This window comes from Oncorhynchus gorbuscha, linkage group LG03, assembly GCF_021184085.1.
Source record: "Oncorhynchus gorbuscha isolate QuinsamMale2020 ecotype Even-year linkage group LG03, OgorEven_v1.0, whole genome shotgun sequence".
NCBI lineage: Eukaryota > Metazoa > Chordata > Actinopteri > Salmoniformes > Salmonidae > Oncorhynchus > Oncorhynchus gorbuscha.
Genome location: NC_060175.1, coordinates 16,896,194 through 16,920,640, shown reverse-complemented (window position 1 = coordinate 16,920,640; position 24,447 = coordinate 16,896,194). Strand labels below are relative to the sequence as shown.

Here is a 24,447-nt window from a genome sequence, read left to right as displayed (position 1 = left end):
TTTTGTGGGGTAAAATCACGTTGACGGGTATCCTTCAAGGCCTCCGGCTGCTTTTGTGGGGTAAAATCACGTTGACAGGTATCTTTCAAACAAGAGTGATGAAAGAAACTGGTGGAAGAGCCAGTCCTTATTAGATGCTGCAATGCCTTCTCAGACCAGACCGAGTTTGAGACTCTGACGTGGAAAGACATCAGTTAACAAATAGGCTAACATACCTGCTTTTGATTTTTGATTATTTTTTGTATTTTTTTAAACCTTTATTTAAACAGAAAAGTCAGTTAAGAACCAATTCTTATTTTCAATGACAGCCAGTTAACTGCCTGTTCAGGGGCAGAACGACAGATTTGTACCTTGTCAGCTCAGGGGTTTGAACTTGCAACCTTCCGGTTACTAGTCTAACGCTCTAACCACTAGGCTACCCTGCCTCACTGATTAAAGGGAGAACACAAGCCATCACTGCTCTGAAGAGAGGGAAGAGTTTTTCTCCATGTAATGGGGTCAAAACTGAGAAGAGAAACGCTACATGTTATGGTCGTGATTGATGTTTTGTTGACAATGACAATCGTACAAAACTAGAACATAATAGGATTTCCCCTAATATAAAACATAATTTATTTATTTTAAATAATACCTAATCCTTGTTCGATATACAGGCATTCAGTTACTGTTCCATTGAAAGTTAAGTCACTTGTTTTAAACATTCTAAGCAAGTGTGGTATGATCGTCGGTGCAAGCAGGTTCCAGTATCTCAGAAACGGCCGCCCTCCTGGGCTTTTCACGCACGATAGTGTCTAGAGATAACAGAGAAAGGTGCAACAAACAAAAACCATCCAGTCAGTGGCAGTCCTGTGGGCAAAGGAGAATGGGAAGAATCGTGCAAACTAACAGGCGGGCCACAATCAGCGCTGTACAACAGTGGTGTGCAGAACGGCATCTCGGAACACACAACTCGTCTGTCATTGTCACGGATGGGCTACTGCAGAAGATGACCACACCTGGTTCCACTCCTATCAGGTAAAAACAAGAATAAGCAGCTCCAATGGGCACGCGGTCACCAACACTGGACAACTGAGGACTCCGACGAATCCCGGTTCCTGTGGCGTCATACCAATGGCAGAGTGGGGATTTGGCGTAAGAAGCATGAGTCCATGGCTCCATCCTGCCTGGTGTCAACGGTACAAGCTGGTGGCAGTGGTATGGGGAATGTTTTCCTGGTACAGGTTTTGTCCCTTGATACCAATTGAGGAACATTTCCATGCCCGGAAGAATTCAGTCTGTTCTGGAGGCAAAAAAGGGGTTCAATCCATAACTAGATGGGTGTACCTAATAAACTGGCAGCGGAGTGCGCGTATGTATCTCACATCTGTTGCTTTGGGGTAATGGCATTAGGGACGGTATAGGATGAATCAATAATTGTTTTCTTACCGAGGAGTAAAATGACATTTTTGTAATATCAGTCCTGGTTATATGTAACAATCCCTTGTTGGAAGTGCCTACATTATTATTTATATTATTTGTTAATTAAATACATTAAGATATGCAAGTTATGAAATTGTAATATATACAGTACCAGTCAAAAGTCTGGACACACCCATTCATTCAATGTTTTTTCTTTACTTTTACTATTTTCTACATTGTAGAATAATAGTGAAGACATCCAACCTATGTAATAACACATATGGAATCATGTAGTAATCAAAAAAGTGTTGAAACAAAAAAACAGCCAGCCTTTGCCTTGACAGTTTTGCACACTCTGGGCATTCTCTCAACCAGCTTCATGAGGTAGTCACCTGGAATACATTTCAATTAGCAGGTGTACCTTTTAAAAAGTTAATTTGTGGAATTTCTTTCCTTCTTAATGCATTTGAGCCAATCAGTGGTGTTGTGACAAAGTAGGGCTGGTATACAAAAGATATACCAAATAGGGCTAAGGCCAAGTCCATATTATGGCAAGAACATCTCAAATAAGCAAAGAGAAACGACAGTCCATTATTATTTAAGACATGAAGTTCAGTCAACACGGTACATTAAGAACTTTGAACATTTCTTAAAAAGTGCATTCGTAAAAACCATTAAGCGCGTTGATGAAACTGGCTCTAACGAGGACCGCCACAGGAAAGGAAGACCCAGAGTTACCTCTGCTGCAGAGGATAAGAACATTAGAGTTACCAGCATCAGATTGCAGCCCAAGTAAATGCTTCACGGAGTTCAAGTAACAGACACATCTCAAAATCAACTGTTCAGAGGAGACTGTGTGAATCAGGCCTTCATGGTCGAATTGCTGAAAAGAAACCACTAGTAAGGACACCAACAGGTGGAAATCTGTCCATTGGTCTGATGAGTCCAAATTTGAGATTTTCGGCTCCAACCGCCGTGTCTTTGTGAGACGCAGAGTAGGTGAACGGATGGTCTCCACATGTGTGGTTCCCACCGTGAAGCTTAGAGGAGGTGTGATGGTGCTTTGCTGGTGACACTGTCAGTGATTTATTTAGAATTCAAGGCACACTTAATGAGCATGGCTACCACTGCATTCTGCAGCAATATGCCATCCCATCTGGTTTGAGCTTATTGGGACTATCATTTGTTTTTTAACAGGACAATGACCCAACACACCTCCAGGCTGTTTAAGGGCTATTTGATCAGGAATGAGAGTGATGAAGTGCTGCATCAGATGACCTGGCCTCCACAATCACCCAACCTTATCCTTTTGCGACCAGGGGGCAGTATTTTCATTTTTGGATAAAAAATGTTCCCGTTTTAAACGGGATATTTTGTCATGACAAGATGCTCAACTATGCATATAATTGACAGCTTTGGATAGAAAACACTCTGACGTTTCCAAAACTGCAAAGATATTGTCTGTGACTGCAACAGAACTGATGTTACAGGCGAAACCCAGATAAAAATCCAATCAGGAAGTGCCGCATTTTTTGAAAGCGCTTCATGCCAATGACTCCTTATATGGCTGTGAATGGCCTACGAATGAGCTTACACTTTCTACGTATTCCCCAAGGCGTCTACAGCATTGTGACGTCTTTTTACGCATTTATGTTGAAGAATAGCCGTAAGGGACCACATTGAGCAAGTGGTCACATGATGGCTCCCGCAGAAAACCTTGCGTAAAGTACTGAGGTAGCCATTATTCCAATCGCTTCTAATGAGAAACCAATTGTCCCGATGGATATATTATCGAATAGATATGTGAAAAACACCTTGAGAATTGATTCTAAACAGCGTTTGCCATGTTTCTGTCGATATTATGGAGCTAATTTGGAAAAACGTTTGCCGTTGTAGTGACCGCATTTTCCAGTCGATTTCTCAGCCAAACGTGAAGAACAAACGGGAGCTATTTCGCCTACAAAAATAATATTTTTGGAAAAAAGGAACATTTGCTATCTAACTGGGAGTCTCCTGAGTGAAAACATCCGAAGTTCTTCAAAAGGTAAATTATTTAATTTGATTGCTTTTCTTATTTTCGTGAAAATGTTGCCTGCTGCTAGCAGATCCTAGCATAGCATTATGCCATGATAAACTTACACAAATTTACATTTACATTTAAGTCATTTAGCAGACGCTCTTATCCAGAGCGACTTACAAATTGGTGCATTCACCTTATGACATCCAGTAGAACAGTCACTTTACAATAGTGCATCTAAATGCTTGTCTAGCGTTGGCTGTAAAGCATATTTTGAAAATCTGAGATGGCAGTGTGATTATCAAAAGGCAAAGCTGTGTCTCAATATATTTAATTTGTGATTTTCATGAATAGGAAGATTTTCTAGTTAGATTTATGTCCGCTGCGTTATGCTAATTCGTTTGAGGCGATGATTACGCTCCCGGATCCGGGTTTGAGAGTCGCAAGAAGTTAACCCAATTGAGACGGGTGGCAGCGTAACCCAGTGGTTAGAGCATTGGACTAGTAACCGAAAGGTTGCAAGATTGAATTCCCGAGATGACAAGGTACAAATCTGTCGTTCTGCTCCTGAACAAGGCAGTTAACCCACTGTTCCTAGGCCGTCATTGAAAATAAGAATTTGTTCTTAACTGACTTGCCTAGTTAAATAAAAGTTAAAACTTTTTTAAAAGATGGTTTGGGATGAGTTGTACCACAGATTGAAGGAAAAGCAGCCAACAAGTGCTCAGCATATGTGGGAATATCATTTCAGGTTAAGATGGTTGAGATAATGCCAAGTGTGTGCAAAGCTGGCATCAGGTAAAGGGTGAAGAATCTAAAATATATTTATATTTGTTTGACACTTTTTTTTGGTTAGTACATGATTCCATATGTGCCATTTTATAGTTTTGATGTCTTCACTATTATTCTACAATGTAGAAAATAGTACAAATAAAGAAAAACTCTTTAATGAGTAGGTGTGTACAAACTTTGACTGCTACTGTATATATATATATATATATAAAACACACAACTGTATACATTATAATCGAGGTGATGGCATTGGAAATCCTTTTGCCTGCTTCTGTTCTGTAGGTGGCACTGTGGCCTCTTTTCAAAGGATGGGTCCCAATCTCTCAAAAGCCCCAGGATCCAGTTGGACAGGGGTGGTCTTCTAGTTACTGGGATGACAACCCAACTTGGGATGGGGGGGAGGTTTTAGGTTTTAAAACCATTAGAGGTTTACTCAGTAGCAGTGGAAATATCATGGCAAAGCTATATGGACACTAAATGATCATGATACTTTGTAATGGTAAGTTTACAAATAGTATATTATGATAAATAGAATTCAAACTTGTTTCTCATTATGGCAAATGGTGATGAGTATAGCCAGTTATAATTGTAATGGCTTAGCAGATAATACAAAAAGACGATCAGTATTTACCTGGCAAAAAGAGAAGGAATAAAATCTCTATTGTTTACAGGAAACTCATTCAACCATTTAAGATGAAGTTGTGTGATCGAATATACTTCTCCTATGGGCAAAGAAAGTCAAAATGGGTGATGATATTAAAGGTAGATGGATTCTTTAAAATATGTTATCAGACCATAAACAGATTTGGTTCCTTAATGTATAAGGTCCAAATAATGATAATCCACGCTTCTTTGAAAATATCTAATAATCGTTTATCAAGCCTACAGGCAATTCAAGACTGTATTGTTAGGGTGTGAGATTATAATACATGTTTATATACCTCAATGGAATGTAAAGAAAACATATATTAGAACTAGTGGATATACCGTATGGAGGCTTAAATATCCTGACCTAGTGAGATAAATATGGCAGAGGCTCAATTAAGCTAGTCATCTTGACTACTTTCTTAGGTCATTCTTCTCAGACACCAAAATATTTGTAAAAATAAATACATTTTAAAAAGTGTTGATAGGTGACAGAATGGGGTCAGACCATTAAATAATTGGCATACACATTACTCTTACAGATTTTCCACGTGGGTGAGGTTTTTTGAAATGTAACCAATGCCTATTGGATGGCAAGAAGGGTCTCCCAACCCCTCCTTTCTCAACCTCCAGTATTTATGCTGCAATAGTTTGTGTGTTGGGGGGGATAGGGTCAGTCTGTTATATCTGGAGTATTTCTCCTGTCTTATCCGTGTCGTGTGAATTTAAGTATGCTGTCTCTAATTATCTTTCTTTCTCTCTCTCGGAGGACCTGAACCCTAGGACCATGCCTTAGGACTACCTGGCCTGATGACTCCTTGCTGTCCCCAGTCCACCTGGTCATGCTGCTGCTCCAGTTTCAACTGTTCTGCCTGCGGCTATGGAAACCTGACCTGTTCACCGAACATGCTACCTTTCCCAGACCTGCTGTTTTCAACTCTCTAGAGACAGCAGGAGCGGTAGAGATACTCTGAATGATCGGCTATGAAAAGCCAACAGACATTTACTCCTGAGGTGCTGACCAGTTGCACCCTCTACAACCACTGTGATTATTATTATTTGACCCTGCTGGTCATCTATGAATATTTGAACATCTTGGCCATGTTCTGTTATAATCTCCACCCGGCACAGCCAGAAGAGGACTGGCCACCCCGCATAGCCTGGTTCCTCTAGGTTTCTTCCAAGGTTCTGGCCTTTCTATGGAGTTTTTCCTAGCCACTGTGCTTCTACGCCTGCATTGCTTGCGGTTTTAGGCTGGGTTTCTGTACAGCACGTTGTGACATCAGCTGATGTAAGAAGAGCTTTTTAAATAAATTTGATTGATTGATTTTAACCAAGACCAAGAATTTATAAACAAACTTATTCCGATATAACATAAGCACAGCAGATCCCCTTATTGTATGGGACAGTTTTAAAATGTGCCTTTAGAGGCCATGCAATTCAATACTCGTCTTTAAAACTGAAGTACTTTAGGTCAAAATACTTCCTATTAACAAAGGGAAATAGAGGGACTAACAGTATAGATAGAAAGCAACAAAAGAACTGTACCAGAAAGGCACCAATTAAGTTAGAAAAAAACAAAAATAACATGATTTAAGAAAGATCAAGAGTAATATGTTATAAAAAAATAAAGCAAACTGGATGGAATATGAAAATTCACCAAATTAAATTTTTATCTTCATCATAGAAATACTATCAAAAATAATTTACTGAAACTTGTTACAAATGATGGAGTCATCCATGATTCACCCAAAAATATTTTGAAAGAAGAAACAAAGTACTTTAACCTCTTCAACCTATGGGGGCGCTATGTCATTATTGGATAAAAAGACGAGCCCGTTTTAAGCGCAATATTTTGTCACGAAACGATGCTCGACTATGCATAGAATTGACAGTCTTGAAAAGACAAAACTCTCACGTTTCCAAAACCGCAAAGACATTATCTGTGAGTGCCCCAGAACTAATGCTACAGGCGAAACCAAGATAAAGTTTCATACAGGAAATGCCCCAGATTCTGAAGGCGCTGTGTTCCAATGTCTCCTTATATGGCTGTCAATGCGCCAGGAATGAGCCTGCCCTTTGTGTCGTTTCTCCAAGGTGTCTGCAGCATTGTGACGTGTTTGTAGGCATATCATTGGAAGATTGACCATAAGAGACTACTACTATTTACCTGGTGTCCCGCCCGGTGTCCTGTGTCTAAATTATTGCGTAATCTGTAGGTCCATGCGCGTTCCATTTCTTCAGAAGAGTAAGTCAACTGCCACGAAGGATTTTATCATCGATAGATATGTGAAAAACACCTTGAGGATTGATTCTAAACATCGGTTTGCCATGTTTCTGTCGATATTATGGAGTTAATTTGGAAGAAAGTTCGCGTTTTAATGACTTTATTTTTAATTTTATTTTTTTACCCAAACGTGATGAAGAATGATGAAGAAAACAGACCGATTTGTCAACAAAAATAATATTTTTTTTGTAAAAACGAAACATTTGCTATCTAACTGAGAGTCTCCTCATTGAAAACTTCTGAAGTTCTTCCAAGGTAAATTATTTTATTTGAATCCTTTTCTGGTTTTTGTGAAAATGTTGCATGCTGAAAGCCAGGCATAAATCCTATGCTAGGCTATCAATACTGTTACACAAATGCTTGTTTAGCTATGGTTCAAAAGCATATTTTGAAAATCTGAGATGACAGTGTTGTTAACAAAAGGCTAAGCTTGAGAGCAAATAGATTAATTTAATTTGCGATTTTCATGAATAGTTAACGTTGTGTTATGCTAATGAGCTTGCGGATAGATTTACACAATCCTGGATACAGGTTTTTTTCGTAGCTAAACGTGACGCAGAAAACGGACCGATTTGTCAACACAAATAATATTTTTTGTAAAAATGGAACATTTGCTATCTAACTGAGAGTCTCCTCATTGAAAACTTCTGAAGTTCTTCAAAGGTAAATTATTTTATTTGAATCCTTTTCTGGTTTTTGTGAAAATGTTGCCTGCTGAATGCTAACGCTAAATGCTACGCTAAATGCTACGCTAGCAATCAATACTGTTACACAAATGCTTGTTTTGCAATGGTTGAGAAGGATATTTTGAAAATCTGAGATGACAGTGTTGTTAACAAAAGGCTAAGCTTGAGAGCAAATAGATTCATTTCATTTCATTAGCGATTTTCATGAATAGTTAACGTTGCGTTTGGTAATGAGCTTGAGGCTGTAGTCACGATACCGGATCCGGGATGGCTCGACGCAAGAAGTTAAGCATATGTTTTAGTTTCAGTCTCCATCTCCACTAACCAAAATGAATTGTATGGATTTGTTTATATTAATAATGTTAAATTAACAGCTGTACAGAAAGACTCATGTGGAGGACAAATTACAGAGGATGATGCAATTATTAATATTGATGCAATTATAGCCTTTAAGTCCAGGAAAACTTCAGGGCTGGGTGGCATACCAGTTGAGGTATATCAAATATGTGTTAATGTACTCAGAGGACCGTTATTAGAATGTTTTAACCACTCTTAAAAAATTGCAGGCTATCCAATACTCAAGAAGAAGGTCTGATTTCACTATTATTGAAACAGGAACCAAGTGATAAATTTAAAATATGTAGTCCATTTGAAAAATTGGAGGCCCCTTTCAATGTTGTGCATACCTTTTTAAAATTATATTGTCAGATATTATTAATCGTAATCAGACAGGCTTTTTATATGGCCGATACATTGGAGGTAATATAATACAAGTACTGGAAAAAATAGAACGCTATAAAAATCAGGGAAACCAGGCCTGGTATTCATAGCTGACTTTGAAAATGCTTTTGATACAACTGGAAGTTATACATAAATGCCTGGAATATTTCTATTTTGGAGAATCTCTTATACAATGGCTTACAGTCATGTATAGTAACCCTAGGTGTATAGTAAATAATGGCCACTTCTCAGAAAGTATTAAACTGTCAAGAGGAATAAAACAAGGTTGTCCACTATCGGCATATCTGTTTATTATGTCCATTGAAATGTCAGCTGTTAAAATCAGATCCAACAATAATATCAAGCGGCTAGAAATTCAGGGCTTAAAAACAAAGGTGTCATTGTACGCTGATGATTCATGCTTTCATTTTAATCCATCATTTGGATCTCTCCATAGCCTCATAGAGGATCTAGAAAATGTTTCTAACCTCTCAGGATTATGATAAGTGTATTATATTATGTAGGTATTGGATCACAAACAAATACAACTTCTACATAACTCTGTAGTTTACCAATAAATTGGTCAGACAGTGAAGAAGACATACTAGGTATTTATATCCCGAAATTCGCACTACAATACATTTTTATAGAAAGTTAGCAAAAATAGATAAACTCTTGCTACCATGGATAGGAAAATACCTGTCTATTTGTGGAAAAATCACCTGATTAACTCTTTAGTCATATCCCAGTTTACCCATTTGTTTATGGCTCTGCCTATTTATACAATGAATATGAATTTGGAGGGCAGAATATATTATATTTTACAGCATTAGACCTCTCACTAACGGCTGCAGTCATACAAAAGCTATACTTAAATCCAAACTGGTTTTCTAGCAGATTAGTAAGAATGTGTCACCCCGTGTTCAAGAATGGATTACAAATGCTTACTTTTGATTATTTGAAAATAAAATAATCTCCAAAATATAGCCATTTTTAAAACAAACCATAGAAAGTTGGTTCAAATTTAAGTTTAATCCACCAGAAAAGACCGAAGAAATATTACAACAAATATGGTTCAACTAAAATACTAATTGTTAAACAATATATATATTCTGGGGGGAAATTATTTAAAACTGTATAATCTTGGTAAATTATATCATGAAAATGACTGGTGGAGTTGTCACACATGGAAATGTCTGCTCTATCCAAAATTTCAGCATTTCTGCTAAAAGGGAAGACTGGAAGGGGGTGAAGAGAAGGGAAATAGTCTGTCGCCTCACATTAAAGACAGAAACTAGCTAAAGAATATTGTGATACATAAGAAAAAGTATACCAGTTTCATTTAAGGACCAAAAAAGTGACAGCTGTGCCATGCAGGCTGCAAAATAGTTGGGAATAGATTTTGTATGTTACACAAACGGTTACAAACTGTTACACAAAATGACACTGGATTCAAAACTTAGAGTTTTTCAATTTAAACGATTATACAAAATTCTTGCCAACAATAACATTTTATATACAAAAATATGTTGACACCCCTTCAAATTATTGGATTTGGTTATTTCAGCCACACCCATTGCTGACGTGTGTATTGAATTGAGCACACAACCATGCAATCTTTCAACGTGGTACTGTCATAGGATGCCACGTTTCCAACAAGTGATTTCATCAAATTTCTGCCCTGCTAGAGACGGCCCAGTCAACTGTAAGTGCTGTCATTGTGAAGTGGAAACGTCTAGGAGCAACAACGGTTCAGTTGCGAAGTGGAAGGCCACACAAGCTCACAGAACAGTACCGCCGAGTGCTGAAGCGTGTAAAAATAGTTTGTCCTCAATTGCAACAATCACTACCGAGTTCCAAACTGCCTGTGGATCAACATCAGCACAATAACTGTTCATCGGGAGCTTCGTGAAATAGGTGTCCATGGCTGAGCAGCTGCAGACAAGCCTAAGATCACCATGTGCAATGCCTAGCATTGCCTGGAGTGGTGTAAAGCTCGCAGCCACTCTGGAGCAGTGGAAACGTGTTCTCTGGAGTGATGAATCACGCTTCACCATCTGGCAGTCCAACAGACTAATTTGGGTTTGGCGGAATCCAGGAGAACGCTACCTGCCCCAATGCATAGTGGCAACTGTAAAGTTTGGTGGAATAATTGTCTGTAGCTGTTTTTCATGTTTTGGGCTAGGCCACTTCCAGTGAAGGGTAATGCTACAGCATTCTAGATGATTCTGTGCTTCCAACTTTGTGGCAAAAGTTTGGGGAAGGCCCTTTCCTGTTTCAGCATGACAATGCCCCCGTGAACAAAGCAAGGTCCATACAGAAATGGTTTATCGAGATCAGTGTGGAAGAACTTGACTGGCCTGCACAGAGCCCTGACCTCAACCCCATCCAAAACCTTTGGGTTGAATTGGAACGCCAACTGCGAGCCAGGCCTAATAGCCATCAGTGCCCGACCTCACTAATGCTCATGGCTGAATGGAAGCAAGTCCCCACAGAAATGTTCATACATCTAGTGGAAAGCCTTCCTAGAAGAGTGGAGGCTGTTATAGCAGCAAGGGGGGGGGGGACTAACTCAACCTTAATGCTCATGATTTTGTAATTAGGTTTTCAATGAGCGGGTGTCCACATACTTTCGGTCATGTAGTGTATATGGGGGATACAACCATCTCTGCAGATTTTGCTGGGGAGAGACGGAATCATTAAATCACTTGTATTGATACTGCCCATATGTAGCTTGTTTTTGGATGAGGTTCAGGTTCAGGAATGGCTGAAGAATTACAACATTTACCTGGAGGTAACTATGCAAATAGCACCGCTGGGTAATTTGAAAAAAAGAAAAAGAAAAGATAACTAATCTAAAATATACTGTGTCTGTAAAATGTATATAGTATGCATAAACTGGAAGTAGAAGCCTAAGTATTGTAGTCCACTCGTTTACTTCAATTAGGGGAGGGATGGTAGGATTAGGGGGAAAAGATAAAGAAGGAAAATATATACACAAAATATACATTTACCCCAAAAATATATGGGGGATTGGAAATGCTGTTTTCAACTGTTCTGCCTTATTATTATTTGACCATGCTGGTCATTTATGAACATTTGAACATCTTGGCCATGTTCTGTTATAATCTCCACCCGGCACAGCCAGAAGAGGACTGGCCACCCCACATAGCCTGGTTCCCCTCTAGGTTTCTTCCTAGGTTGTGTCCTTTCTAGGGAGTTTTTCCTAGCCACCGTGCTTCTACACCTGCATTGCTTGCTGTTTGGGGTTTTAGGCTGGGTTTCTGTACAGCACTGAGATATCAGCTGATGTACGAAGGGCTATATAAGTAAATTTGATTTGATCTGCGGATAATTAAATGGATAGAAACCACAATCTATCTGCAATATTAAAGCTGATCTACCCCCATAAAAAAAATATTGAATTAACTGGCCAGACTATGGCCTGTTTGTTTTGATTATTCATGTATTTTTCTGAGTCTGGCTGTCAAGACCCTGTGGGTCTCTATGCGCCAAGTACTCTCTCATATTCACAGCTGATGCCCAGTTGCCATGGAGTGTGTTTCAGGGGGGAATTCACCCAACCCCATTCTGTCAGTGTCAGGCAGCAAAGACAATCCCCCCCTTGCCACCCCCTAGACCAGCCCTGTCTGTTCCATGGGCCGAGGTAGGCTGAAAATGCTCAACTCGACAAGTTATTTACATTTGTCACCCAAACAAGTTTCTTTAAAGGATGTTACTTTTGTAGGCCATTTCATTTCAATCTAGACTTGCAGCCGATGATGTAGTCTACTCTAATCTACATTTTTTTTTTTATGTTTTCAACTGGGGGAGGCAGGGAGCCTGGCGGGAAGGAGCATTGGACCAGTAACCGAAAGGTTGCTGGATCGAATCCCCGAGCTGACAAGGTAAAAATCTGTCACCTGCCGCTCTGTTCCCCGGATGTCGATTACGTGGATGTCAATTAAGACAGCCTCCCGCACCTCTCTGATTCAGAGAGGTTGGTTTAAATGTTGAAGACAGATTTCAGTTGAATGCATTCAGCTGTACAACTGACTAGGTACAATTGAAGTCGGAAGTTTACATACACCTTAGCCAAATACATTTAAACTCAAGTTTTCACAATTCCTGACATTTAATCCTAGTAAAAATTCCCTGTCTTAGGTCAATTAGGATCATCACTTTATTTTAAGAATGTGAAAGGTCAGAATAATAGTAGAGAGAATGATTTATTTCATCATCAGATTCCCAGTGGGTCAGACGTTTACAAACACTTAATTAGTATTTGGTAGCATTGCCTTTAAATTGTTTAACTTGTGTCAAACGTTTTGGGTAGCTTTCCATAAGTTTCCCACAATAAGTTGGGTGAATTTTGGCCCATTCCTCCTGACAGAGCTGGTGTAACTGAGTTAGGTTTGTAGGCCTCCTTGCTCGCACACACCTTTTCAGTTCTGCCAATGTAACAGTATAACTTTAGACCATCCCCTCGCCCATACCCGGGCGCGAACCAGGGACCCTCTGCACACAACAACAGTCACCGACAAAGCATCGTTACCCATCGCTCCACAAATGCCACAGCCCTTGCAGAGCAAGGGGAACCACTACTTCAAGGTCTCAGAGCAAGTGACGTTACCGATTGAAACGCTATTTAGCGCGCACCCTCGCTAACTAGCTAGCCGTTTCACATCCGTAAAAACCAACAATTTTTCTGTAGGATTGAGATCAGTGCTTTGTGATGGCCACTCCAATAACTTGACTTTGTTGTCCTTAAGCCATTTTTCCATAACTTTGGAAGTATGCATGGGGTCACTGTCCATTTGGAAGACCCATATTTGTGACCAAGCTTTAACTTCCTGACTGATGTCTTGAGATGTTGCTTCAATATATGCACAGAATTTTCCTCCCTCATGACGACATCTATTTTGTGAATTGCACCAGTCCCTCCTACAGCAAAGCACCGCCACAACATGATGCTGCCTCCCCCTTTTTCCACCAAACATAACAATGGTAATTATGGCCAAACAGTTATTTTTTTGTTTCATCAGACCAGAGGACATTTCTCCAAAAGGTACAATCTTTGTCCCCATGTGCAGTTGCAAACCGTAGTCTGGCTTTTTTATGTCTGTTTTGGAGCAGTGGCTTCTTCCTTGCTGAGCAGCCTTTCAGGTTATGTCGATATAGGACTCGTTTTACTGTGGATATAGATACTTTTGTACCCGTTTCCTCCAGCATCTTCAGAAGGTCCTTTGCTGTTATTCTGGGATTGATTGGCACTTCTCTCACCAAAGTACATTCATCTCTAGGAGACAGAACACGTCTCCTTCCTGAGCGATATGACGGCTGCGTGGTCCCATGCGTGGTCCCATACTTGCATCCTATTGTTTGTACAGGTGAACGTGGTACTTTCAGGCATTTGGAGATTGCTCCCAAGGATGAACCAGACTTGTGGAGGTCTACAATATTTTTTCTGAGGTCATGGCTGATTTCTTTTGATTTCCCCATGATGTCAAGCAAAAAGGCACTGAGTTTGAAGGTAGGCCTTGAAATACATCCACAGGTACACCTCCAATTGACACAAATGATGTCAATTCGTTTATCAGAAGCTTATAAAACCATATCGTAATTTTCTGGAATTTTCCAAGCTGTTTAAAAGGCACAGTCAACTTAGAATATGTAAACTTCTGACCCACTGGAATTGTGATACAGTGAATTATAAGTGAAATGATCTGTAAACTATTGTTGGAAAAAATACTTGTGTCATGCACAAAGTAGATGTCCTAACTGACTTGCCAAAACTATAGTTTGTTAACAAGAAATTTGTGGAGTGGTTGAAAAACGAGTTTTATTGACTCCAAACTAAGTGTATGTAAACTTCCGACTTCAACTGTATTTTGTATTTTTGAAGTTAGACGTTGGTTAAATCACAATCATAGGCTAAAAATGCATTTTAAATACAATCCCATTTGTCTTGTTTATTCTTTATAAGTAGGCCTAGGTAACAACTAAGTACGGACTAAGATGCTCAGTGCTCCAACAGGCTTTAAGACAACTAGGCTGTATAGGGCCTACTTCTGTGAACCAGGTCAAACACTATGAATCAAGGCATTGGTTAGGACTCAATCTCGATTCCAGTGGTCTTCTTGGACATGCAAAGTTTCACTGTGAAAATAAGTGATGAAGAAGTGCGCACGGCACTCCTGACCTGAATAAAATGTGGGCACCCACTCCTTCCTCTCACACACCCCGTCTAGCGGATTTGAATGTGACAGGAACATGGACGGTGGCGTATTAATATCCATAACCTATCCATGTGATCTGCGAGTTCGCCCGTTGGAGGTCTCTCGAAGTCACTCAGAATAAATACAGTTATGCTGCTCTACCCCCACGTAGCTCTACACCCACTGTTAATGCAAATTTCTTGCAAGCGTCCGAGTTCTGCGCAGAGATACAAAGACACTTAGAGCTAAAAATGTTTTGAAATTACGACTATTAGCCAACAGATGTTTGAGAATAGTTGAAATACTAATTACCTGCAAAAGATAGATTCACAAATATATCCGTGCCAAATAACGTTACAGGCTACAGCACTCATTCCCGTTGACAGACTATCATCCTACAACATTATCAACAACGTAAATATAATATGTTCTTTTCAATAATGACTATTGGATACGTTGTGATTATACTGGTCTTACCTGCACGAGACAGTAAGTTCAATTTTCGTCGCAGGTACGGTGGAGTTGAGCGGGTCGAAGTCCCCAATTGTGGCCATGGTCAAGCTTTAGATCAGTTCCTCTTCAATGTGAACTTCTCAACGATGTTCAGCCACTACTCTTTGCCGATATTTTGTTTGAAAATGTCTCCCTTCGCCTGGAAAAAAGAGACAAAGGCACCAAATAGCTGCGTTTGTTGACAAACGTCTTCAGAGTTGAGCGCGAGGTGCATACCTGTGGGTGAGGCAGGTTGGGCAGCGCTCGAGTCGTTCCATGGTGTGGTGGAGGAGCGCGACAGAACGTTGTGCGCGTCACTGGAAAGCACGGACGGGTCCTTCGCTCCATATTTCTGTTTAACCATCGGCAGGTGGAGGCAGAGACTTTCAGAAGTTGTTGGCAGCAGAATGTTGGATTTCAAGTTAATGCGGCATTAAAGTGTGTTTTCTATGAAGCTCAACTGTGTATTTGTTTTCTTTTTAATTGTGATATTGTCCCACTATAGGTCACCAGTGTAGCTTCCCAGTTAGGAGCAGTTAGGACAAAAAAAAGGAGGAAGGGGGGTGGGGTGGAGCACCATAGAAAATGTTTAAATAATAAATCAACTTTAATAAAAATTTGGCATGCCAAATAGGTTGCGGTCACCAAATTACCAGAACCATATAATTAGATAATGAATTATATCATTCCATATAGACTAATCATAATGAATAATATGATATCTGTGATTAAAACACTGGGTTTACAGAGAATGTGAAAATCAGAACAGCCAGCAGAGCCAATCCATAGCCAATGGCCTGTTTCTCTGCACATCTTTTAAAGTCTAAAATATAGGACCAATGATTCAGGGTAGAAATGATTGTATGTACAAACGTTTGTTTCTTCTTTATTCATAATTACCACCTGCAGATCAATTCACCTTTCTCAATGTCGCCTCACTGGTGACAATTAAAGAGCAATTTAAAAAGGAACAAACATGATAAAAGAAAAACATGTCAATCTGTTGACACAGACAATAGATGTTAAATGAGTGTGCAACGAAGCATTTCAGTCAAATCAAGAGGGGTACAACAAACAAACAAAAAATCATACTAGAAGTACTATATTCAACTAGTTTTAATTAGTTGGGGAAATTACATGCAAAAACATGGATGAGTTGAACAATCGCTTGAGGTGCTTGTGTAATTCTAAAAGGTAAGTGCCCAGTGTGAAGTGAGTGGTATGGATCAACTGTAAACAATCTAGGGGCTCTAGGGCTGCCTACAGCCACCAACGGGGACCTATAGGAATAGAACCAAGTGTCACCAATGTATCCTACCATGGACATATTCAATATTTCTCTGGTATGATAAATTATATCAGAGTTGATTACTAAAGGATATGATGGTAGTAAAATAATTGAAATCATAAAAAATAAAAAGTAAACATCTCTCAAATTCAGGTGGGAGGAAGGACCAATGGCACAGTGGTTTGTTTTTGTTTTTAAAGGATTAGATGGTGAAAGCAACCAAGTAAGCTTCCAATGAAGTCCGGGTTTGGACGGTGTAGGCCGTCATTGTAAATACGAATTTGTTATTTTAACTGACTTTCCTAGTTAAATAAAGGTTAAATAAAAAATACTGTTGGAAGATTGAAGGAGACAGAGAATGGACAATTGAGTTATAGCCAGATGTACAATATTGCATCAGTCCGCACACTGGTTGACAAGTGAGAGTACTCTAGAAAAGGTAACATCTCGCACCAATATCCTTAAATCGTGGCCAAAGTCTCATCTTCCTCTTCTGAAAGGCTTGTTTCGGATCTCAAAGAGGAACTGAGAACATGGAGAGGATAGGATGGATAGGGAGATCCCTGTTCAGTGGCAGCGAACTGATCCAGTCCACTGGCTCATGCAGCAATAATAGAGCTTTTACTCGGCCATTAATGAAGTGTTCACGTGCTAGAAGTTATCAGAATCTTCTAGTTCCAAGTTGGACATTTCAATTGAAAGACCCTCAAAGTCGCAATTACAAGTGGGAAACGGAGTTGAGACGTTTCACCACGGACTAAGCTTTTACCTTTTCAACCAAAACATGGCAACAAATAATTTTTTTGACAATTACAATCTTCTCAATATGGATAATATAGCTAGTCTGACAATACTGTCAATGTTAAGCAAACTAGCTGACTTTATTATTAACAATGTTAGGGCTTCTTTATACTACTTTGAGGACAAACTAGGTCCAGAAGAGATACTTGTGTAGTGTAACGAGACAGATCTAGATTCAAAACTTTTAAAGAGATGTCTCCCACACTACCTCCAGTGGCTTAGGTCACAAAGAGAGGTCATGTTCCAGGCTGACTACATTGCAGTCATGCCGCTCGCACTGACCAATGGTTCTGTGCCATGTCTTTGACTGCACAGTCAGGTTTCAGATTGCTAGATCTGATGCAGTAAGATTCTGTTTAACACCTATCCAGGTGTTGCGAGCCGACTGCAATGTAGTCGGTCTGGAACGCAGCCACAAAGTACATAAAATGATAACAAAGGCTGATTAGCAGGGTGGCTCGGAGCCAACATATCGCACAACTGAGAGAAAAAAAAGTTGAGAGATGAAGTGACTGAGCATACGAATAGCTGTCAGAAGTGGGCTCAAATCTAAACCTTGTGAAGGACTTTTAAAGAACTTTCGAAGCAGCCAACTAATACACCTGGCTTCTGGTATGTGGTCTGAAGCCCAGATAATGGTGTCACCTGGATCTGTTCACACCACAACCGTAGGAGTCAACATGACAGCACAAACAGGTCTGGGACCAGTCTGATGATGGTGTGTATGTGCACATAGATATACTATGTGAAAATGTTTTGTAAGGCAGCAACACAACATTTCTTTGTTTAAATTTCTGCACATAAGTGACTTAACAGACCTTAAAAGTCTAATTATTAAAAAAAGAGTAATCAATTCAAAAATAGGTTGATAGGAATCAACATATTAAATTCTACAGAATTAAGCTACATCCAACTTGATATGACTTTTCTATGCCAAATAGAAACAGCATGTTTCTATTACCCTGACACACTTAGCTAGTGCTGTTTGTTGACAACCACAGTACGCACTACAATTATATGGTAACGCTTCCTTCTGGTTTGGCACTGAATAGCAGCTTCTGGTTCGGCACTGAATAGCAGCTTCTGGTTCGGCACTGAATAGCAGCTTCTGGTTCGGCACTGAATAGCAGCTTCTGGTTCGGCACTGAATAGCAGCTTCTGGTTCGGCACTGAATAGCAGCTTCTGGTTCGGCACTGAATAGCAGCTTCTGGTTCGGCACTGAATAGCAGATTTTTTTGAGTGTTCGTTCACTACAGAGAAGTGTGGCGTCTTCGATTTAGGACGGATCGGCACGTTAAATCCAAAATAATTACTTTAAAAACAGAAAAGAAATAACTCCACATAATATGCTTTGAATGCTCTGCATGTAACAAGTCAATTTTACTCTGACCACACTCATGGCACCGAATCCCGAAGAAAAATGCTCCATACGTTAAAGTACAGCGGTCATCTGTCTCTTATTGATAGTGTGGCTGACATGGCCACGCCCCCCAAGACACTCCCTGAATCGACAAAAAAATGTGGCAAACAAAAATGGAATAACTCCAGAGAGAAAGTTGGAAATGCGTGAATAAAAAAAAATATATATTTTTAAAAGAGAAATTAAAGAACAAAATAAACCCAGGGTATGTAATGTTTGAGATGTGTGTGTATATATATATATATATAAAAAATAATTAAAAACTCTTTTAAACCAACAAATATAAAAGGACACTTCAACCCCTGAAGAGAGTAGAGAAGTTTGGCACTTTTTATTTTTATTAGAGTCCATACGAGATTCATCTTCCCTTGATGGAGATGAATGCGGATTGTGGACCGCAATTCAATAGGACGGGATTTAGTGGGAGAGGGGTGGGGTGGGGGGTCAGAGCCCATATTCACAGAGCCTCACGATAGGAGTGCTGATCTAGAATCAGGCCTTCCTGTCCATATGATCTAACAGAAAAAACTGATCCTATATCAGCATTCCTACTCTGAGAAACTTTATGAATACAATGATTACGGGCCCGGAGTTCACATTTGGGGTGGGGAGACCTGACCCTAGATCAGACGATGCTGTTGGTGCCCCGGAGGCCCACGCCACGGGCAAACTGCTCCAGGAGGCCTGAGATGGCACCGGAGGGGCTGGGAGCGCTGGACTTGAGGCCCACGGTGGAGCTGTAGGCAGCCAGGAACACCTCCCTCACAGTCTCCAGACGAGCCTGACGCTCCGAGGGGGACGGGCAACTGGGAGAGACAGGGATGAGAGAAGGAGAAGGGGGGGTGGAGCGAAAGATAGGAGAACACAGTAAACAAGTTAGAGAGGAGAGTGAATTTATGGAAGAGATGAGAGAGAAAAGGGCAGGAAACAGGAAAGAGAAGAGAGAGAAGGGCACAAGAGAAGAATAAGAAGAGAAGCGAGAACCCATATTTTAATTCTGAAAGAGGGACACAGTGTACATGGAAATTTACAATCAGAGACCGCATGCTGTCTGGCTGGCTGTCTTTCCTCGTCCCTCTCTCTCCCCTCGTTCTCCCTTCAAATCAAGATGGATAGATGTTATTTGTCTATGCCGCCTGCGAGCGTTGTTCGGGAAACTCAATTTATCAGCCAGCTCAAGTTGAAATGGAAATGTGTGGAACTCTTGGAAAGAGAAGGAGTCTGGAAAACGAAGAGACAGATGGAAAATAAACTCCCTCCCTCTTCCCTTCCAGTTGTACTTATTCCTCCGGGACGAAGAATGATGAGGGAAAAAAATGTTCAGTTCCCTTGTCTGAAAAGTACACGAACACAAACGTGCATATTGCTCAGACTATCAGTTCCCTTGTCTGAAAAGTACACGAACACAAATGTGCATACTGCTCAGACTATCAGTGTGTAGTGTTTATGGAGACTGTCTAAACCAGGGGTGTCAAAGTCAAATGGACGGAGGGCCAAATAAAAAATTTAGCTACAAGCCGAGGGCCGGACTGTTCGAATGTTCATTGAAAAAATTTTAAATGACGCATATAGTCTAGTGAACCTAATTGAACCTACTGAAAACCTAACAAATATATTCCAATATGATCAGATAAATAAAGCAATATTTTCTTATGGCTCTGTCAGTAATCTTTAATTTTCAACAGACACAAAAGACAAATTTCCTTTATATAAAAATCCCCATAACATGAACATTAAATGAAAGAAACCGGTATTCAAGGCACCATCAGTAGCCTATATTTTCTATTTTAGAAAAAGTGGGCTAAATTTACTTCAAAGAAAAAAACAATAATAGCAATTTTCTATCATCCACTCAACTGAAATATTTTAAAAATATAATTGGATTGAAATACAATAAAATAAAGTGCAAAAATCTATTAATCAAAAACAACATTGTTTAAGGAGAAGTAACATGCAGTGAAAACAAATATTAAACTTTAACTTTTAAACTTGAACTGAGTAAAAACTCTAAATATGTGATTGCACAGTAATGTTCACTTGTTTGAGGTTGAGGGTGATACTTGGTGGTGTCCCATCTTTTCCACAAGTTCATCAATGTTCGGGGTAAGGCTCTGAGCTGAGGAAATCCTCAGAATTGAGTGGAGGTGTTCAGCAGTAAGTCGACTTCTGTGTGATGTTTTGTTCAAGTTCATCAAAGAAAACAGTTGTTCACACAGGTATGTGCTGCCAAACATAGACAACGTTTGAGCAGCCTGGATGCGCAGCTGGGGCATTGTGTCGGGGGAGGAAACGGGCGAACTCCGCAGCACCCACTGCCGCATATTTTGCCCTCAGTGCATCATTGCATTGGAGGTCAATCAACTCCATTTGGAGGTTTGGTGGTGAGCTTTCCACGTCAACAGCAAATGGGTTACCGAGCAGTTCCAACCTGCTTTTTGTGCTTCAAAGTCAGCAAATCGGCGTCGAAAGTCAGCGGCAAGCATACCTATTTTATCAGCCAACTGTGCGCTCGGGAACGCACTGGTAGAGAGCTTCTCTTTCATGGTCTGGCAGCTGGGAAAGTGGCTCAAATTTTCTTTCCGCATCTGCGTCTCCCACAGAGTCAGTTTGGTTTTAAATGCCTTCACTGTACTGTACATATCAGAGATGACACGATCCCGACCCTGCAGCTGCAAGTTCATTGCATTCAGATGACTCGTAATGTCACACAGAAAAGCCATTTCACACAGAAACATTTCGTCTCGGAGTTGTGTTGTGTCTTTCCCTTTGCTGTCCAAGAACAGACAAATCTCCTCACGAAGCTCGAAACATCTTTGAAGCACCTTTCCCTGGCTTAGCCATCGCACCTCTGTGTGATAAGGCAAATCACCATGCTCCGTTTCTAACTCCGTCAGAAATGCCTTGAACTGGCGGTGATTCAAACCTTTGGCTCTGATAAAGTTAACTGTGCGCGTGATGATGCTCATTACATGCTCCATTTTCAAGGCTTTACCGCACAACGCTTCCTGGTGTATGATACAATGATAAGCTGTCAGCTCACCTGTCGCGTTTTCCTCTTGCATCTTTTCCCGTATTTTTGCCACCAGTCCGCTCCTGTGTCCACACATCGCAGGTGCTCCGTCGGTTGTCAAACCCACGAGTTTTTCCCAAGGCAGCTCCATCTCATTTACACATCTTGACACCTCTTCATACAAATCATGCCCCGTAGTTGTGCCATGCATAGGACGTAAAGCCAAAAACTCCTCTGTCACGCTTAGGCTGGAGTCCACTCCGCGGATGAAAATTGACAACTGGGCAATGTCAGAAATGTCGGTGCTCTCATCCACAGCCAAGGAATATGCAATGAAATCTTTTCCCTTTTTCACAAGCTGCTCTTTTAGATTGATGGACAACTGGTCTACTCTCTCGGCAATGGTGTTTCTGCTCAGACTCACATTTAAAAAGAGTTGCCTTTTTTCTGGGCAAACTTCGTCACAAACTTTAATCATGCAGTTTTTGATGAAATCCCCCTCCGTAAATGATTTAGCGATCTCTTCTGCCAAAATAAAACTGGCCTTGACAGCAGCCTGGCCTTGTGATTTGGCTTTTTTGAACAGAGCCTGTCGAGATTTGAGGCCTCGTTTTAATTCCTCTGCCTTTTGTAGCCTTTGTTCCATGTCCATATTCTTGTTTTTGTCCGCGTGTTTCGTTTCATAATGTCGTCTCAGATTATACTCTTTCAGTACCGCCACACTTTCTCCACACAGAAGACACACAGGTTTTCCAGCTACCTCCGTGAACAAATACTCCGACTCCCACCTTGTTTGAAACCCCCGGTTCTCAGTGTCCACCTTCCGTTTTGCCATTTTTGATGGGTATCTGAAAGTTAATTTTACTGTGATGCTGACAACTGCTGTGCCAATAAATATTGAAATGAAGCAGCCTACTGCTCGGTGCGTCACCGTTGCATTGTGGGAAATGTAGTATTGGTGCGTGTAAAAGATCTGCGGGCTGCCGGCTTGCGGGCCGGTTCTAATAACAAATCAAGATCATCCCAGGGGCCGTAAAAAACCTTCTCGCGGGCCGGATGTGGCCCGTGGGCCTTGACTCTGACATATGTGGTCTAAACAGTCTGCTGAACACTGTTGTGCATGTGTACACACACACACACACACACACACACACACACACACACACACACACACACACACACACACACACACACACACACACACACACACACACACACACACACACACACACACACACACACACACACACACACACACTCTTTTTGTGCTTTGTCACTTAAACACACACCAACACACTCTATCCAACCCTGCAGGTGTGTGCCACACACACAAACACAGCAGAGGGCCTGCCCCTCACTGAGCCCTGTACCTTTGCCTCCTCTCTCACATAGGAACAGAACAGGTACAGGAGGAGGAGGTGAATAGATAAGGAAGAAAGGGAGGGGCGAGAAGAGACAGAAAGAGAGAGGAGTGCTATTCCAGAGAGTTAGAGGTGTGCATGGCTGCATTCCAATTCTCTATCATTCTGCTGAATTGTACACTCCCCCTTGTGGATTTAAAAGGAATGGACTGGTGTGAGGAATACGGAGGGAACTCCCTTCAGCTATGCACCAATCCAATGCTTTTAAACATCCCGGGGGAAGTGACCGACTGCTTCCGACACTGTCGGGAGAAGGGGTGAGAATCGGAACGTGATCTTAGGGTGCGTCCCAAAGGGCACCCTATTCCCTATATAGTGCCCTACTTTAGACCCTATATAGTGCCCTACTTTAGACCCTATATAGTGCCCTACTTTAGACCCTATATAGTGCCCTACTTTAGACCCTGTATAGTGCCCTACTTTAGACCCTATATAGTGCCCTACTTTAGATCCTATATAGTGCCCTACTTTAGACCCTATATAGTGCCCTACTTTAGACCCTATATAGTGCACTACTTTAGACCCTATATAGTGCACTACTTCAGACCCTATTCCCTATATAGTGCACTACTTTAGACCCTATTCCCTATATAGTGCACTACTTTAGACCCTAGACCCTATATAGTGCACTACTTCAGACCCTATATAGTGCACTACTTCAGACCCTATTCCCTATATAGTGCACTACTTTGACCTGAACCCTAACCCTGGCTATATAGGGGACCGGTGCCATTTGGGGACGCAACCCGTAGACTCACATGCGTCTGCTGGGACCCTCTTCCTGGAAGATAAAGGGGAGGGGAAAGTCGTTGGTGGCAGTGGGGTTTGGCAGGAACTGTCCGCGGTCGTGGATGGAGCCGCAGCCCGACACGATCTGCCAGCTGCCGTAGTCCATGGAGAGGGAGGAGCCTGAGCGGGCGTACTCTGCCGCCAGCCTGGCCACAGTAGAAAGAGGAGAGGTGGGGAGAGAGAGAGAGGGGGGCATGAGGAGAGAGTAGAGACAGGAGGATGGGGAGAGAGGGAGTGGTGGGAGGGGGGAGAAGGACAGAGGGGAAGAAGGAGTGGGAGGAGAAACAAACAAAGAGAGTGGAAGTAAAAGGCAATGTGAAAAATAAGGAAATGAAATGGGGAGAGAGGAGAGAAGAGAGAGTGTCCAGGGGTCATGGGCAAGTTGCGAGGGTCTCAGTTAAAGGGCAATGAGGGCTGTGAGATCAGTGGTGGGGCGTCAAGGCTCAGGGTTGTGTCCTCCGT

General features: G+C 41.1%; 2 protein-coding genes across 4 annotated transcripts in view; both read right to left on the bottom strand.

Moving 5' to 3' along the window:
• Positions 1–15,554, bottom strand: part of LOC124026877 (copine-9-like) — a 224,297-nt gene extending 208,743 nt beyond the window's left edge. The window contains exons 1-2 of one of the 2 annotated variants that reach the window (XM_046339550.1): positions 15,493–15,554; positions 15,241–15,415 (exon numbers count right to left, since the gene is read on the bottom strand). In XM_046339550.1, coding sequence (XP_046195506.1) covers positions 15,241–15,317 — 77 coding nt within the window. In that variant the 5' untranslated portion in view covers positions 15,318–15,415; positions 15,493–15,554. Of the gene's footprint in view, positions 1–15,240 lie in introns of both variants that reach the window. The other variant, XM_046339553.1, reaches the window with a different exon arrangement.
• Positions 15,555–16,114: 560 nt separating this feature from the next.
• Positions 16,115–24,447, bottom strand: part of LOC124026852 (myotubularin-related protein 14-like) — a 37,430-nt gene continuing 29,097 nt past the window's right edge. Inside the window, exons 18-19 of one of the 2 annotated variants that reach the window (XM_046339531.1) lie at positions 23,955–24,131; positions 16,115–19,571 (exon numbers count right to left, since the gene is read on the bottom strand). In XM_046339531.1, coding sequence (XP_046195487.1) covers positions 19,391–19,571; positions 23,955–24,131 — 358 coding nt within the window. In that variant the 3' untranslated portion in view covers positions 16,115–19,390. The remainder of the gene's footprint in view (positions 19,572–23,954; positions 24,132–24,447) is intronic. The other variant, XM_046339536.1, reaches the window with a different exon arrangement.